The sequence below is a fragment of the Thalassophryne amazonica genome, chromosome 12 (genome assembly GCF_902500255.1).
Source record: "Thalassophryne amazonica chromosome 12, fThaAma1.1, whole genome shotgun sequence".
NCBI lineage: Eukaryota > Metazoa > Chordata > Actinopteri > Batrachoidiformes > Batrachoididae > Thalassophryne > Thalassophryne amazonica.
Window position 1 is genome coordinate 19,986,956 of NC_047114.1, and position 15,841 is coordinate 20,002,796.

At 45.1% G+C, this 15,841-nt stretch overlaps 1 protein-coding gene across 1 annotated transcript in view; it reads right to left on the minus strand.

Moving 5' to 3' along the window:
- Positions 1 to 206: 206 nt before the first annotated feature.
- LOC117521164 (antigen WC1.1-like) overlaps positions 207 to 15,841 on the minus strand; it is a 28,133-nt gene continuing 12,498 nt past the window's right edge. The window contains exons 3-5 of the mRNA XM_034182517.1: positions 15,193 to 15,498; positions 14,824 to 15,111; positions 207 to 292 (exon numbers count right to left, since the gene is read on the minus strand). Of these exons, the coding sequence (XP_034038408.1) occupies positions 207 to 292; positions 14,824 to 15,111; positions 15,193 to 15,498 (680 nt within the window). The remainder of the gene's footprint in view (positions 293 to 14,823; positions 15,112 to 15,192; positions 15,499 to 15,841) is intronic.

Here is a 15,841-nt window from a genome sequence, read left to right on the forward strand (position 1 = left end):
GGATGTGGAACACGCCGGAGCCGCCAAGTCCCGAATCCCCAGGTGGCCACCGTCTCCAGCTGTCAGATCTGGTACTGCTGGCAGGGCAGAAAACAGTCAATGGTGAGTGTGTGAAAACACACCCAGTAAACAGTCAGCAAATGTCTTCTTCTGTTGGTAGGTGGGCAACACACCTCCACCTCCCGATCACAATCACATGCAGTGTGTTACTTATCCGGTGAGGAGCGAAAACCGTCGTCTCCTCCTCGGTTCCACCGACTCAGCCTCCAGCTGCGGATAATCTCACACACGCCTGCAAACAATTTCAAGAACAACACGTATCCGTGGTAATACAATTGTACGGCTGAGAATTTACCTATAAGGTAGTCGATATCTCGGCAGCGAGGTGGAGTTGCTGCCCGGCTTTTAAGGTGATGGTGATGATGAGTGACAGCTGGTGCTTGTTGATGAGTGACAGCTGTCACTCCCAGTTGCTATGGCGCCCTCTCGTGCCTGAAGCCCGCACTTCAGGCAGGGTGCCCTCTGGTGGTGGGCCAGCAGTACCTCCTCTTCAGCGGCCTACACAAGAGACCTGTTGACCGGCGCTCAAACAACCTCCAGATCCAGACCTTGTTTAGCACATTCATCACAGCTGAACTGGTATTAACTCACAAACAGCGGGATACTGATTTTTCATTGTTTTTCAATATGTCAGAGGACAGTCAAGATAGGTCACCCGAATCAGGAGTGAATCCTTATCTCACGCCTTAATTTCAGAAATAAATAATGCTTTAAATGATACGTGTCAGCCTGGAGATCCCCGACATGAGTCACCAGAGAGAACACCCCCGTGCTGTATTAATCAGGCAGAATTCCAAAACCGTATACATTTGACCCCTTTAACAGAAGCGCTAAATGGTTTAAACCCTCCTTCACCCGAATCAGGAGTGAATCCTTATCTCACCGCCTTAATTTCAGAAATAAATAATGCTTTAAATGATATGTGTCAGCCTGGAGATCCCCTACATGAGTCACCAGAGAGAACACCCCCGCACCGTATTTATCAGACAGAATTCCAAAACCGTATACATTTGACCCCTTTAACAGAAGCGCTAAATGGTTTAGCCCGGCCCGTCACCAACCCCCCTTCCAATCAGCACGGTTTCCTTCTCGAGGGGAGAAGACAAGAGACCGGGAACGTCATCACTTCTACGCAGTGAATTAGAATCACACCGTCAGAGCAGGGAGGGGCACCTGTCATGAGTGGGGCAGGGAGAAATCTTGTTACAACAACCAGAAACAGGTTTAATAACGTGGAAATCTGGCAAATGTTAAATTTCCCTGCAACAGGTGACACCCAAGACTTTACTCAGTTTTACAATGGTGTCATGAGCACCTTTCAAAGCTCTGTTGAAAGAGCACTATCATATGCAAGAGAGGATGACATTGTACAGGCAGAAATTAGAGGTGAAAGTCTCCACAATCAGGGGGCTTTTATCAGGACATGTGACGCCGATGGTGATTTGGCTGGGTTCCAAAATCTTCTCGAGCACCTTGTTCAATCAAACGAGAATGTGTTATCTGACAGCTCGCTCAAATTGGTTGTTCAAGTCGTACATAATCCCACTGGTGGGGGTTATAAGCGTAAAATAACCAGACTTCTCGATGATGAGCTGATAGTGAAAAAGGCCCAGTGTCTCAACATTGTGCGTAATGTTGATAATCAGCTATGTTTTGCAATAAATCTCATCCAATTATGAAACCGACATCTCACTACCCAGGAAACCACCGCCAGGGCGTACGAGTTACAAAGTTCCATTGGATTATCGACGAGCACACCCGTGTCATTTGACCACCCTGGAAAATTTGAATTGGCTCTTGATTGCAAAATTGTGGTGTTTTTTTAGAGCTGATGGGGAAAGAAAGCTATCCAAATTCCAGACAGCACAGATTAATCACTCCCCTGAAAAAACAGCATTTCTATTTCTTTTCAAAAACCATTATTACGGTATCACCAACGTAAAACAGTTCCTGGGGGTGAAATATTTCTGTGATTTTTGCTTTACCGGATATGAGTGTCAGCGGGGGCACTCCTGCTCGCGGCGCTGCGGTGTATGCGAGACCCCCGACTGTGGAGACAATAATAAACACCCTATTTCCTGCGCTGATTGTAACAAGAACTGTCGGTCTGAGCTATGCTATGTCAGGCATAAAGAACCGAGGTTGCGACCTGTCGCAGGTAAATCTGTAAGCCTGTGTGATTGCAGGAAAATATGTCTTAAATGCAGAAGAGAGTATTATGTACCCTTCTCTAAAGAAAGCAGCAGCCCTCACGTCTGTAAGCACTCGTCATGTCCGATATGTGGTGAAAAGCTTGAGGAGACAGACAAGCCCCACTTGTGCTATATGACACCAATCAAACCAGCAGAGTCTTATTCTGACAAATACGTGTTTTATGACTTTGAAACATTTATGAATGATGTCGGAGAACATGTCCCGTTTTATGTCAGCACCCAGACGATGACTTGCCGTATCTGGAAAGCATGGGGGACGGATTGCTTTGCTGAACTTTTCAAACATTTTAGAGCAAAGAAATTCGAGGATCACATCTTCATAGCGCACAATTCTAAAGGATTCGACGATTATCTCCTTCTGCAATATTTAATCAGTCAGCGTATCACTCCTGAACTGATTATGTCAGGGAGTAAACTTCTGCAAATGTCCGATCGAGCGTTCAGGCAGAAGTACATTGATTCGCTGTCATTTTTAACCATGCGCCTAGCTCAAATGCCGAAACCTATGGGTACTGAAGTGGAGGCAGGTATGCTGAAAGGTTACTTTCCGCACCTGTTCAGCTCAGTGAAAAATTTGGATTATATCGGTCCATATCCTGATCCTGCTACATATGGCGTGGCGAAAATGTCTGAGACAGAAAAACAGGAATTTGATGCGTGGTACAAAACCAGACAGAACTTTTTGATTTTAAAGCGGAGGCGATGATGTACTGCGATAATGACACTAGAATTCTCGCAGCAGCATGCACTAAATGTATGAAGGAATTTGTCAGCGAAACACGCGTGGACAAGCTGACAAACGCGTCATTCCAGAAAACCTTCCAAGTCGTGTCTGACGAACGACGTCTTTTGCCTGATGGTCTGACTGAACCCTTTGGATATTGAAAAGCATGTCTGATTTTGGAGACCCTATCCTGTTTGTCCCGAGATTGCAGACACCTTTCTCATGCCTCGTAATGGACCAAGTGGATCAGGAAAAACTGTTTTTGTTAAATCATTATTGGAGAACTGTGATCATGTAATGAAAGATGTGCCGGAAAATATTGTATGGATTTACACCTCATTCCAACCCATGTACTCTGAACTGAGGGCGAAGAATAAAAACATTAAATTTGTGCAAGGTCTGCCTGATTCTTTCGAAGACGAAAGCCTTTTTCCTTCTGGTAAGTCTCACCTGATAATATTGGACAATCTCATTTTTCAGGCAGCTGATGACCCCGGAGTTGTGAGAGTATTTACACAGTACAGACACCATAGGAATATGTCAAGAATTTTAATAATATTTTAAATAATTTTAATAGAATTTGTTTCATCAGGGGAAATACAGCAGAACAATCAGTCTCAACACAAGCTATATGGTGCTCTTTAAAAACCCACGTGATAAGCTGCAGATGAATATTTTAGCTCAACAAATGTTCCCCTCAAAAAAACAAGATTTTTTGGACAGCTTAGTAGACGCAACCAGCGAACCATACGGATATTTATTCCTGGACTGTACACAAAACTGCCCAGATTGGTTTAGACTGAGAACGAGGTTGTTGCAAAATCAGTGGCTGGCTGTTTATATTGCAAAATCCAGCAGGAGACCATGAGCTCACTTTTAAAAAGGAACGCCGACATTCTTAAAACTCAAATCAAAGCCAGCCCACATCAGCGTCAAGACATTTTGAGAACGGCGGCTCCAGACCTTCTGCGTGCCTTATCTGAGATTGCTCTGAATATTTTAAAGGGTAATATCGTCCTGAACAGGAGACAATTCAGCACCCTGAAAAGGAGGAGAAAAGCTTTACGGCTTTTGGCAGCTAAAAAGACCAGCTTAAAGAGTAAATGCAGGAGTCTTATACAGACTGGAGGATTCCTGTTGCCACTACTGGCTGCTGCACTGCCGATTATTACTCAACTCATACGAGGATAAATGATGTCAAAATCGTCTCAGAAGATGTTTCTGGTAACGCCCCAGCAACTTGAACAGATGAAATACGCAACGGTTGAATCCTGGTGGTGCAGACATCAGACAGTCCACTGAAAATTATTTGGATTTTAAAATAAGGGCAGTTATAGCCGAGGATGGTCAGAGTCCTTATGAGAAAATTAAAAAATACAAGGCTATCCTGCAGCATTATTTAATGCTTACCAGGCAGGGGGAGAATGAAAAGCGGGCACGTGTTTCACCCTCTGAAAAGGAGTCCGTTATTACACCGAAAGAGGAGGAGTTCACGGGTACCGTGAGTGAGGTGATAGAGAACCTGCTCTCGAGAGACCGTAAGAACGCAGAGTATATTATGAGTAAGATTTCCAGAGGTAATGCTACTTGGACCGCATCGGGTGAATTTATTTATAACGGGCGTGTTGTATGGCTGGGGGGCCTGGCTGCCTTTTTGTTTCTGTCTTTTGTTTTTCCTTCCAGGTGGCTTGCATTTGGGACTGAGTGGCTGTGTTGCTGAGGTTATCAGGACCTCACCCTGATCACCTGCAGCTCGTCAGGACTCACAGCTGAGGTGCATCTATATGGATTGGAACATGGTGGCATTTAAGACTGGAGTATACAGTGTGTATGTGCCAGAGACTCGACCTTGTGACCAGACGGGTGAGATCGTCGTCTCGGGAGCCATCTCATCATCAGTGGATGCAGAGAACGTCCAGGGTTTGATGCACGGTCTGTGAAAGAGGAGGGGGTGAGGTCTCACGCTCGTCAGCACACTTCCTGAGGTACGTTAGATTTTGTGACTAACATTTATACAGTCAGTAAATGTGGTGTCCCTCACACCTTTATTATATTGAGCTGTATGTTAGTCATGTATCGGCTTCCACTGCAGTGGAGTTTTGTGAACTGGATGTTCCATGCCTGCAGGTTGGGAAGCTGATTAGTAATCAAGCCAGGAAGTGTTTGCTGTTTGTACACCTTTAAGTGTTCTCTCTGTGTGTAGAGTGTGGACTCACATAATGGTTCCTTCTTTCACAGACTCGGTTTGTTGCGGCCACCTGGGGGGTGTCGGCGGGGTCCTTGGGTCCGAACAGCTTCTGGCTCCGGACCGTTAGCGCTGCTGGGAGCGCACCACGCCAGACCGCACTTTCTTTTGTTGTTTTTTGTATCACTGTTATGTATTAAATTCAGTTACCCTTTGTACCGTGCTCTGCTTATTTCATACTGGGTCCTTCAAACGCTGGTCGGTTCTCCGAGCTGCGTCCGACACATAACAGTAGTCTCTGGCCAAACATCACGGACCCAGCGGTAGCAGAGACGGTAACGCGCCGGGAAGGCGGCAGCAGACGTTCAGTAGTTATCCGGATCAGTTGCGGGTGCTCTCCGCCCGGATGGTGCGTGTTTGAGACCCATTGCTGAATACTGATTTGTGCTCTCTTGCAGCCGTGTTCCTGTGTTTGTGCCTTATCCGTGGGTCGTGGTGGAGTGTGACTGGCGACGGCTTCGCGTCACGCTCCGACCGGATAAGAGGTTTAAACGGGAGCTGCAAGAGTGTGTCTGTAATGGGTGCACGCGCACGGCGGAGCTCTTTTGGCACGGGTCACTGAGCTTCCTGTGTTACAGTTGTAGCCCCGTTTCCCCGGATAAAGATAACTACTGCGTCTGTTGTATCAGCTCCGGCGTTATTTAGTTGAGCACATTTTGGTTGTGTGTTGCACACAGCTGCGCACGGAGATGCAGCTCGTTTGTTTTCTGTCACCAAAGGGGTTTTTTTCATTTTTAGCACTTTGGCTCCCTCTTTTGGTGACTTAGTCACATTACCGTTAAGCTCTTAAGTTAGAACAGGTGTGTTCGATTTGTTTGAGCTTAACGGTATACGTCACTGATTTGTTTTGTGTTAGTTCATTTCGTGTGGGTGTTTTTTGAGTTGGTTTTTGTGTGGGATTTTATTTTTTGTTTTTCACTATTTAGTGTCTGGGGTCGTGACCCTGCAGTTCTGCCAAAAAAAAAAAAAAAAGACCAGAGCAACCTTATGTCAGTCTGTTAGTCTTTCTTTTTCTTTTTTCTTTTTTTTCAGTTTCACCTCCCAGGGTTTGATGGGACGGTCCCCTGGGGGGTCATGGGGGGGGGGGGGGGGGTATTTGGGTTGTTGTTTTTTCTTTCTTTTTTTTTGTTTTGTTTTTTGTTATGCCCTCTCTTCTCCTCTGACTCCAGCCGTGTGAGCCGTAGTGTCGGCTTTGCTGGAGTGGTGCAGTTAGGTTGTGCTGGGCGTTTCCCAGGTAACCTCTGCACCCGGGAGGGGAGGGGGGGGGTTTGGGGTATTTTTTTTTGTTCCCTCTCTTCTCCTCTGGCTCCAGCCATGTGAGCCGTAGTGTCGGCATTGCTGGAGTGGTGCAGTGTGGTTATGCTGGGCGTTTCCCGGGTAACCTCTGCACCTGGGGGGGTGTTTTCCCCCCAGTTTCCGCCCTCAGGGTTTGACTGTGGTGTCCTCTGGGGGGGAAAGGGCTGTGGGTCCATCTAGCCATAGACGGCCGGGGCTGGGTCCGTTGGTCGTGAGGGGAGGCGTCTCCTGGGGTTGACGAGTGGTCCTCTGGGAGGCGCTGGGAGTCCCCGTGGGTAACGTTGGATCCCAGAGGGACCTCGGCTGTGGTTATTACTCCTGGAGTTGGCGGGAAGTCCTCTGGGGGGTGTTGGTCCCTACATGTCGTTTGGGGGGGGGGGGTGTTTTAGCGCTTTTATTTGTAAGCTTAAGTTTGGGGTTTTTCTTTTCTCCTCATCCCGGGGTTTGATAGGACGGTCCCCTGGGGAGGGGGGGGGGGGGTGGTTTGGTTGTTTGTGTTTGTCTTTTTTGTTTTATGACTAATGACCGCACATGGTTGGATAAAGGCTGACCGCACAGGTTTAAGAACTCCTGGCCACACCTGTGCTAAGTGACTGACTGAAACAAAGGCAAGGATGCAGCCAGAGGAGAGGACATCAACCATTCTGTTGGAAGACGAATGCAGATGCGGTTTCCAGCCATGGTCCCTGGAGGGGGGTGTTTCTCCTGGGCCAGGTTTGTGTGGTCGCCGGGAGGCTTCCCGTGAGCTTGGGGTACTGTTGTATGGCTGGGGGGCCTGGCTGCCTTTTTGTTTCTGTCTTTTGTTTTTCCTTCCAGGTGGCTTGCATTTGGGACTGAGTGGCTGTGTTGCTGAGGTTATCAGGACCTCACCCTGATCACCTGCGGCTTGTCAGGACTCACAGCTGAGGTGCATCTATATGGATTGGAACATGGTGGCATTTAAGACTGGAGTATACAGTGTGTATGTGCCAGAGACTCGACCTTGTGACCAGACGGGTGAGATCGTCGTCTCGGGAGCCATCTCATCATCAGTGGATGCAGAGAACGTCCAGGGTTTGATGCACGGTCTGTGAAAGAGGAGGGGGTGAGGTCTCACGCTCGTCAGCACACTTCCTGAGGTACGTTAGATTTTGTGACTAACATTTATACAGTCAGTAAATGTGGTGTCCCTCACACCTTTATTATATTGAGCTGTATGTTAGTCATGTATCGGCTTCCACTGCAGTGGAGTTTTGTGAACTGGATGTTCCATGCCTGCAGGTTGGGAAGCTGATTAGTAATCAAGCCAGGAAGTGTTTGCTGTTTGTACACCTTTAAGTGTTCTCTCTGTGTGTAGAGTGTGGACTCACATAATGGTTCCTTCTTTCACAGACTCGGTTTGTTGCGGCCACCTGGGGGGTGTCGGTGGGGTCCTTGGGTCCGAACAGCTTCTGGCTCCGGACCGTTAGCGCTGCTGGGAGCGCACCACGCCAGATCGCACTTTCTTTTGTTGTTTTTTGTATCACTGTTATGTATTAAATTCAGTTAGCCTTTGTACCGTGCTCTGCTTATTTCATACTGGGTCCTTCAAACGCTGGTCGGTCCTCCGAGCTGCGTCCGACACATAACAGGGCGGCTGGTTAAGGGTTCCCATGCAATCAATGTCATGAAATATCTCAGCTCTTCCTTCAAAAAATCCAACCCTCCAACAGGCTGGGGCCGTTTTTTTACTGTTTTGAATGAATATAATATTCCTGTGACCTGCATTTCAAACCCTGCAGCCCGCGAAGAACTGCAGAAATGTAAAAAAAGCCAAAGTATATCGCCAGATGAGTCACCACTTGCAACCAAATCCCCCAGCAAGAAGTAAAGAAAGGTGAAGCCAATCATTTGGGAAGAATTTCCTGCATAAACATTGCTCTCTGAGGCTAACCGGATCAGCAACATGGTCAGAGATACCCAGGCGTCAGAACCAGTGACACTTCCAGTATGAAAGAAGATCACAGAGTTTTCAAATAAAAGAAGCAGACCTTGTTATTGTACTAATCATTTATTTAATATATAATTTGTTGTTATACAGCATGTTTATCACCACAATAAAAATATTTACAAAAGTAACAGTCTACAGCGATTCCATTCAGTGTAAATTGTAACAGGTTTTAAACGCATGAAAACAACATGAACACTGGTTACACAAGCTCTTACAGCCTGTTCTGGTACACTGCTGATATTCCTTCACAAATTCAAAAACCATATCTTCGTTCTTAACAGTGTTGCGGCTGTATAAAGACAGTACATCTTTGTAGGACAGCCCGCAGGCTCTTTTAGATAAATAAAAGACAGTGTTGCCCGCACACATCTGACATTTCATGTTGCAGCTGTCAATTATGATAGAAAATCTTTGTAATCCCGCGTTGATTTTCCAAATACTGTAGGATACCTTTTGGGTACAGGTTGAAGTCCGGGCTAAATCCAAAGGAATCAAAAAATGTAGCTCCACCATCTTTTTCAACAGTGATCGCCAGCCAGTGTTCACCCGGTAAATGCCTCGAGTGGGTATTTACTATGAAAAAAGCAGGCTAATTCATCACAGGCCCACACTCCTCTGAAAATGTTTCCTGCTAAATGCCTCATCACGGCCTCCAACTCGAGGGTGTTCATGATTCAGTAAAAATCCACCAACGCTTGCCATTTGGAGTTAATTTCCAGAATGGAGTCGTAGCACGCGTAGACCACTAGCGTTATCGTATGCGGGGTCGCCACTCTGAAACGCATTTCAAGCCTTAGACTGCCAGTAGAAACCGGTGACAATGCCCCCGTATCCTCCTCTGGACTCAGGTTAAAGGCGTATCCCAACAGGAAATCGTCACGAGTTATACAGAGAGGAAGATCCTTCAAATGTCTCCCTGTGGCTGTGTACAAATGATAAAACTCTCTGAAAGAGATCCCATTGTTAAACTGCGGTTGGAAGGGTTTAGAAGGCACCTGTTTCCCAATTTGGCATAGAGCCAGATATTCCACATCATAGTTTCGGAGGTTAAACGGGGATAAATCCTTTTTCCACTGAAAGCATTGTGGTTCACCATACCCAGGATGACGTATTTCGGCATGACCCCCAGAAACAGATTTTCCTGATTGTAAATTCTGGAATTGTGAGGGATAACATAGGTATTCACATTAATCCGTGACAACGGATAAAGGGCGTCCCCCTTCAATAACACCGCATTGTGGCTGAGACAAACTGCTGGGGAAACTGAGAATTTTTTAACAAAAAGAGAGGCTCCCAGGATGTTTAACTTAAAAGTGCTGTTATCAGCACACATCAGGCAGAAAGCGTCACCTGCGCGAATCAGCTTAATTCTAAGGTCAACATTATTTAACAACGACCTCTCGCAGAAAAAGATGTCTGCATGTAACGGACCAAGCAGCTGGATTTCTCTCGACCGAGCGGTGAGGCGCGCTCTGCTCACCAGACCTGCATTGCGCCCATCATCAGCTGTCACGGTTGAATCTATCACGCCTGCCGTGTCTTTGAAAAAAAGGCCTGCTGTGAACTGAGATTTGAGTGATTCAGCTGAGAAGTTCAGTAATGTTTCAATCATAGCCCTGTAAGGATGTGTGGTGCTGAACTGCAAAATTAACCTGTCACCCAGAGTGACATCGACCTGTGAAAAAATTGTGTTCAGGGGGTAATTTATTAGCTCCACACTGGCGTCAGCAGACAGATTACTCCCGTCAGCATTTGTAATTTTCACCCGGAGATGAATCAGTGTGTTATTTAAATCCAGGTATCTGTCTCCGTCTCCGGGGATAAAAAATTTGATCGGCCCGATGTCAGTCAGCGCCGTTATCGGAGTTATTTCCACATATTGACTGTCCTCTATCGAGACTTGTGTTGCTGGGACGGTAAACAGGTCTAGTTCGCTCATGGCGCACTCGGGTGAATTATATTGTAACAGGCTCATCCTTAAGAAAAAACATCACGAGATGGTCTTCTCTTCTTGGCATTCCGGCGGACTGTCTCACGTTTGTGCAAGACTCTTCGTTTTTTACCCTGGAGGGCGTTTCCTGGGGCGTCTCGAGAGTACCATGATCTTCCTGAGATCATGGTACATGCTTCCTGAGGATGGGACACCCTTTCAACCACATGGCTCACCACATCGGACGCGATATTTTTGGCGGTGTTTTTCAGGTGAGGTTTGGTAAGCGCGTATCCTTGTTTAAATAAAGGCGTGACGAACTTTAATAATTTTGAAAATATGTTACCCAAACCTTTCCCGTACATAATGGGGGCGCCAGAAAAACCGTGACCGACCTAATTTTCATAATAAGGAACGAATCTATAAATATCAGGTTGCATTGTTTTTGTTTTTTAACCCGTCGGTTTAAAGTGTAACATGACAATCAATTTCCCATATGTGAATTTAATGGGCTCATCTTGATCTGTATGAATCTCAACGCGTATCTTTTCAAAATGTGTTTTAGAAACTGGAATATAATAAGCAGGGTTGAATCTTTGCATAATTGCTCCAAACTTCCCTTGGATCTCAAAACAGCGGAGCAGAGGAGCAAAACTGTCACCCACCGTCTGAGCCTGAACGTCTGTGTAACAGAAAAAATGATATAACCCACCTTTCATATCAGGGAAACGCGGGGAGGTCACGACCCCAGGCCCGCATCTCAACCACTTATCAGGCTGTAACCCCAACATATACGCCGTTGGGGTTTCAAAATGTACGTGGCAGGTATCGTCTCCTTCCCACACAAAATTTTTTTGAATATCGTCATATTTTAAAGAGATCTTTGGATCTATATTCTTCAAACGAGAGTTTATCTGTGTTGCAATAAGGTCAAAGTTGTCATAATATCCTGCCTCAAAAGAAGTTGAGTGAACGGAGATTTTGTTCTTGGACGTAATTTTTTTCACCTGAAACGCAGAGCAATGCTTTTCTGGAATATTTAACCAAGTGTGAGGATAAGAAATCTCAGTCAGCGCCACAACCCACTCTCCCTCTAAATCCAGGTGTCGAGCCAAGTCCACCTGGTAGCATAAAATCATGTTATCCAGGAATACTTTTAGGCCGGCGTTTGAAGGCAGAGTCACATAAAATCCTTGTCTCAGGTCCCGATCCATTTTTCATATGCCGGTTGAAGATACATGTCATCATATTTATATGGCCATCAGTTGGTCTGCAGGAACCCGGGAGTTAAATTTTTCAGGCCAGTTCTTCCACCTGACAAATACAAATTTCTTCCCCTTGGTAAAATGCTCAGGAATAATTTCTTGAACCTGATTTGTCTTTTGATATTTTAACCTTCTGCAATTCTGGTTCATAAAATGAACCTTCAATGATTTCCCCGTCGTAGTCCATTAATTTATACACAGGTGGGAAACGTGACGCATTATAGGCTTTAAGCAGATCCTGCAGTACGTCAATGTAACAACATGTATTGTTTGCAGTGAAAAACCTCCACATCTTGGTTTTTAGTGTCCGATTAAAGCGTTCAACGACTGAGGCCTTCAGATCGCTGGCAGTTGAAAAATGTTTTATGCTGTTTTTTTTCATGAGGGCTGAAAAAACCTTGTTGAAAAATTCTTTCCCAGCATCAGTCTGCAACTTCTGTGGGACTCCGCTTTCTTGTAAAACAGTGGCGAAAGCGTTTGCAACCTCACGACCTGTTTTCCTTTTGAGAAGCCTGGCATATGCTTTTTTTGAAAATATGTCTATGACTGTGAAGAGATACTTATAGTCGTCGTTATGAGCTGATAAAGCCTGCATATCACAGAGATCAGCCTGGAATTGTTTCATAGGGGCTGTAACAAACACTCTGTTTCTGATAAAATTCATCCTTGCGGGATTATGTAAAGTGTAAGCATCTTCCCCGGACAAGAAATACTCCACATCTTTCCTGCAGGGTTTAACCCTGGATTCGGCTTTGATAGCCTTCTGTAAGCGTTCCACACCGCCGAAGCTTCCAGGATTTGAAGGGTCGTAATACACATTTCTCATCAATCTTTCTTTAGCCATCATGTAAGGGATCAAGTATGTGAATGATGAAAAAACAGGCAATCCTAGTTTATATATATATCATTTTATTACAAACACACGCAACTCAAAAAACAGAGAAATTATTGATTTACACAGGCAACTTAAAAACAGAAAATTATTGTTTTACACATTTTTTATCATTCATTAAAAAACAAACAAAAAGAAGTTACTATTTAATCATCTGCAGGGTTCGGTGTAAAACATCCCCGCGGCGCCACAGCAAAACACCTCCGTGTTGATAACCACTCGTAAGATTCAGGCGGTTTTCGATGGCTTTCAGTCGAGTGAGTATCCGAGAAATTGTTTAACAGCTGGGCATGTTCAAACTTGTCCTGTAATGCTTCCAACGGAGGTGTTTTGCTGTGGCGCCGCGCGATGAGCGGCTGGGTGGCGACGCGCGAATCCGTCCGCACGTCTTTCATTACAAAATCTTTAACAGTGGAATGTCCGGATAAACTCCCGACCTCTTCTGAAACTTCTCTGTTCTCTCACGACGTCCTGGGTCAACAGAGGCTTAAATTTGGAAGTTTTCAGCTCGAAACAGGCTGACGACGGCGGCTCGGGGTGCGGCGTGCCGTCCGGCGCCGTGGGCTGTCCTTAAAGCGATAGTAACACCGAAATTTTCACCGAAAACCGTCTGAATTTCTCGAATGGTGTCCACTTGGTACAGTTTCTGAAAAAATTTTGATCAAGCAAAGCAGCAGTCTCTCAGGAAGTAGTCAGACAAAGGAATTCCGAGGAGGAGGGGTGGACCAGTGCTTACTCAAAGCCTGCCCACAGGCGAATCACGCAACTGACAGGCGTGAAAAAACTCACGCATGCGCACGAGGGTTCAAGCTTGTCTGACGCAATCACACGTGATTCAAATCCATATAGTTTTTGAAAAAATAAAAAGGTCGGTTTCTTTTCTAATAGACCTCGTATATAGGACAGCGCCGTAGTCCAGTAATGGCAGGAAGGTAGCAGTTATCAGGAGCTTCCTGGCACTGAAGGGGGAACACAACTTATTTCTATATGAAGCCTCGCTTCACCATTAATTTGGAGATCAAGTGTTTAAAATGGATTTTAAAGGAAAGCTCCATGTCAATAGGTGATCCCAAATACTTGTAGCTGCTGACGAGTTCGAGAATATTACCTTGAGCAGTTTTAATTGATGGTATGCTCTCCAAGGAAATATGTGATTTTGAGAAAAACATTATTTTTGATTTGTCTGCATTCAAGACGAGTTTGAATTTCTCCAGACGGCACTGAACTACATCAAAAGAGGACTGCAAAAATTCAAATGGCTGTCATTGAGTTTGGACAACAACAGATGACAGTCAAATGGACAATCAGCAGGGGGACATCTTACTCCAGCTAGTTTGTTATTGCACTATTCACTATTCTAAGATTGGTCATTGAGTGCTTAGTTATTTTTCTTTTGAAATTTGGAGTGTCAATTTGATGAACTTTGATAACTAACGAATAGTAAACAACAAAAACACCAAAAAACAAACAAACAACAACGAGTCAAAGAGTGAGTGGGTCAGTAAATGAGTGGAGCTACAAAACTGAATATTCAGCTCCAAAATTTTACATTTTTTTATAGCTCATTTTTAAAATAAAATTGCAGAAGGGAAACAATTAGCTTCTTGTGAGTAGCAGCTGGCAGAACTTTGTCCAAATTATCATGATAACAGTTACGTGCACCACTAAAATTATTTACATTTCAACAGCTGTGGTGCACTGGTGAAAAATTAAATGTAGTTTGATGTGAGATCTGAGTCAGCTTACATGTTGAACAATTTAACAGTCACTTTGGAATAATTACTGATCACTACTCACTCACTCATCTTCAACTGCTCTGTCGCAGGGACACATATAGACAGACAAAACACATTCACACCTACAGACAATTTAAAGTTTCCAATCCACCTAACCTGCATGTCTTTGGATGTGGAGGAAGCTGGAGTGCAAACACAAGGAGAACATGCAAACTCCACACAGAAGGGCCACAGGTGGGAATCGATCCCATGACCACCTTGTGTGAGGCCACAGTGCGAACCACTAATTCACTGTGCAGCCCTGTTGTTAACTATCATTCATAAAAAATACAAAATTTGTATCAGTGATAAAGTACATGACATCAAAATGGGCCTAATTTACTAAGAGCCCATATCAGGAGTGTTAAATTACTTGGCCTTTCCAAACTTTTGCACATTGGATTGGAGAAGATTTTGCAAGTGATTTACTTTATGAAGTCACTGATGGACTCACCTGAACAGATGATCTGATGGCTGGAGGAAGAAAAAGCTGAAGATGTCTCACATTCCCTCAGTGCAGATCCAGACTCAATAAGCTCAGATCTGATCCTCCACACAGGTCTGTGTGAGGAAACATCTCTCCTTTTTGTAGAAACAGCAGAACCACAGTCGAGATCTCGACACACCACATCTGCTGTCTTTAGGGTCCAGCCATAGTCCACCACTGGCCTCCATTCTTCCTGGACTTTAACCTCCACTATACCAGCACATCGACTGGCTCCTCCCACCAACCTAACAGGCTCTGAACACAGAGAAAGTCTTAGTAAAGGACGTAAAGTGAGTTTCATGAGAAGCCAAATCAAAGCTGCAGCTCCTCTTCTACCTGAGCAGGTGAGTCCAACAGCTTTACCAGGTGAGCAGGAGTTTCTGTCTGAACCTGAGCTTCCACAGGCCAAAAGACCAGACTCATTTCCTCCACACAGGAACTCTTTGGTCCACTTTGGAGGCTCTATTTCTTCATATAGCGCCCCCTGGAGGACTGAAGGAGGTCCACAGCCCAGCTCCCTGCAGACCACCTGTGCATCCTGCTGGTCAAAGTCATCTTCACACACTGAGGACCAGGACTGGTTCAACTTCACCTCCAGTCTGCCTGAACACAGACTGGACCCATGAACAAGTCTGACAGATTCTGAACACAGACACACAGAAACAATCTGATATAAATCACGTTTAATGTCATTTTACTCTGATAAGTGTTTTTTGTTTTGTTTTTTTACACAGGTTGGTGTTTAACTGAAACAAAGAAAGATTTTCTGACAATTGGGCACCACAGTCTCATTTGAGGCCGGGTACCAAAGGTGTAAAATATCAGAATCAGAATCACCTTCCTTGTCATTGCACAGCAGAACAGCACAACTTGTGCATTCTCAAAATCAATGCTCACACTCACACCTAACTTAACCACACACATCCTCAAATCGTCCCACATAAACACCCACCCACACACCTCAGTAAATATTAAGAACATCAGG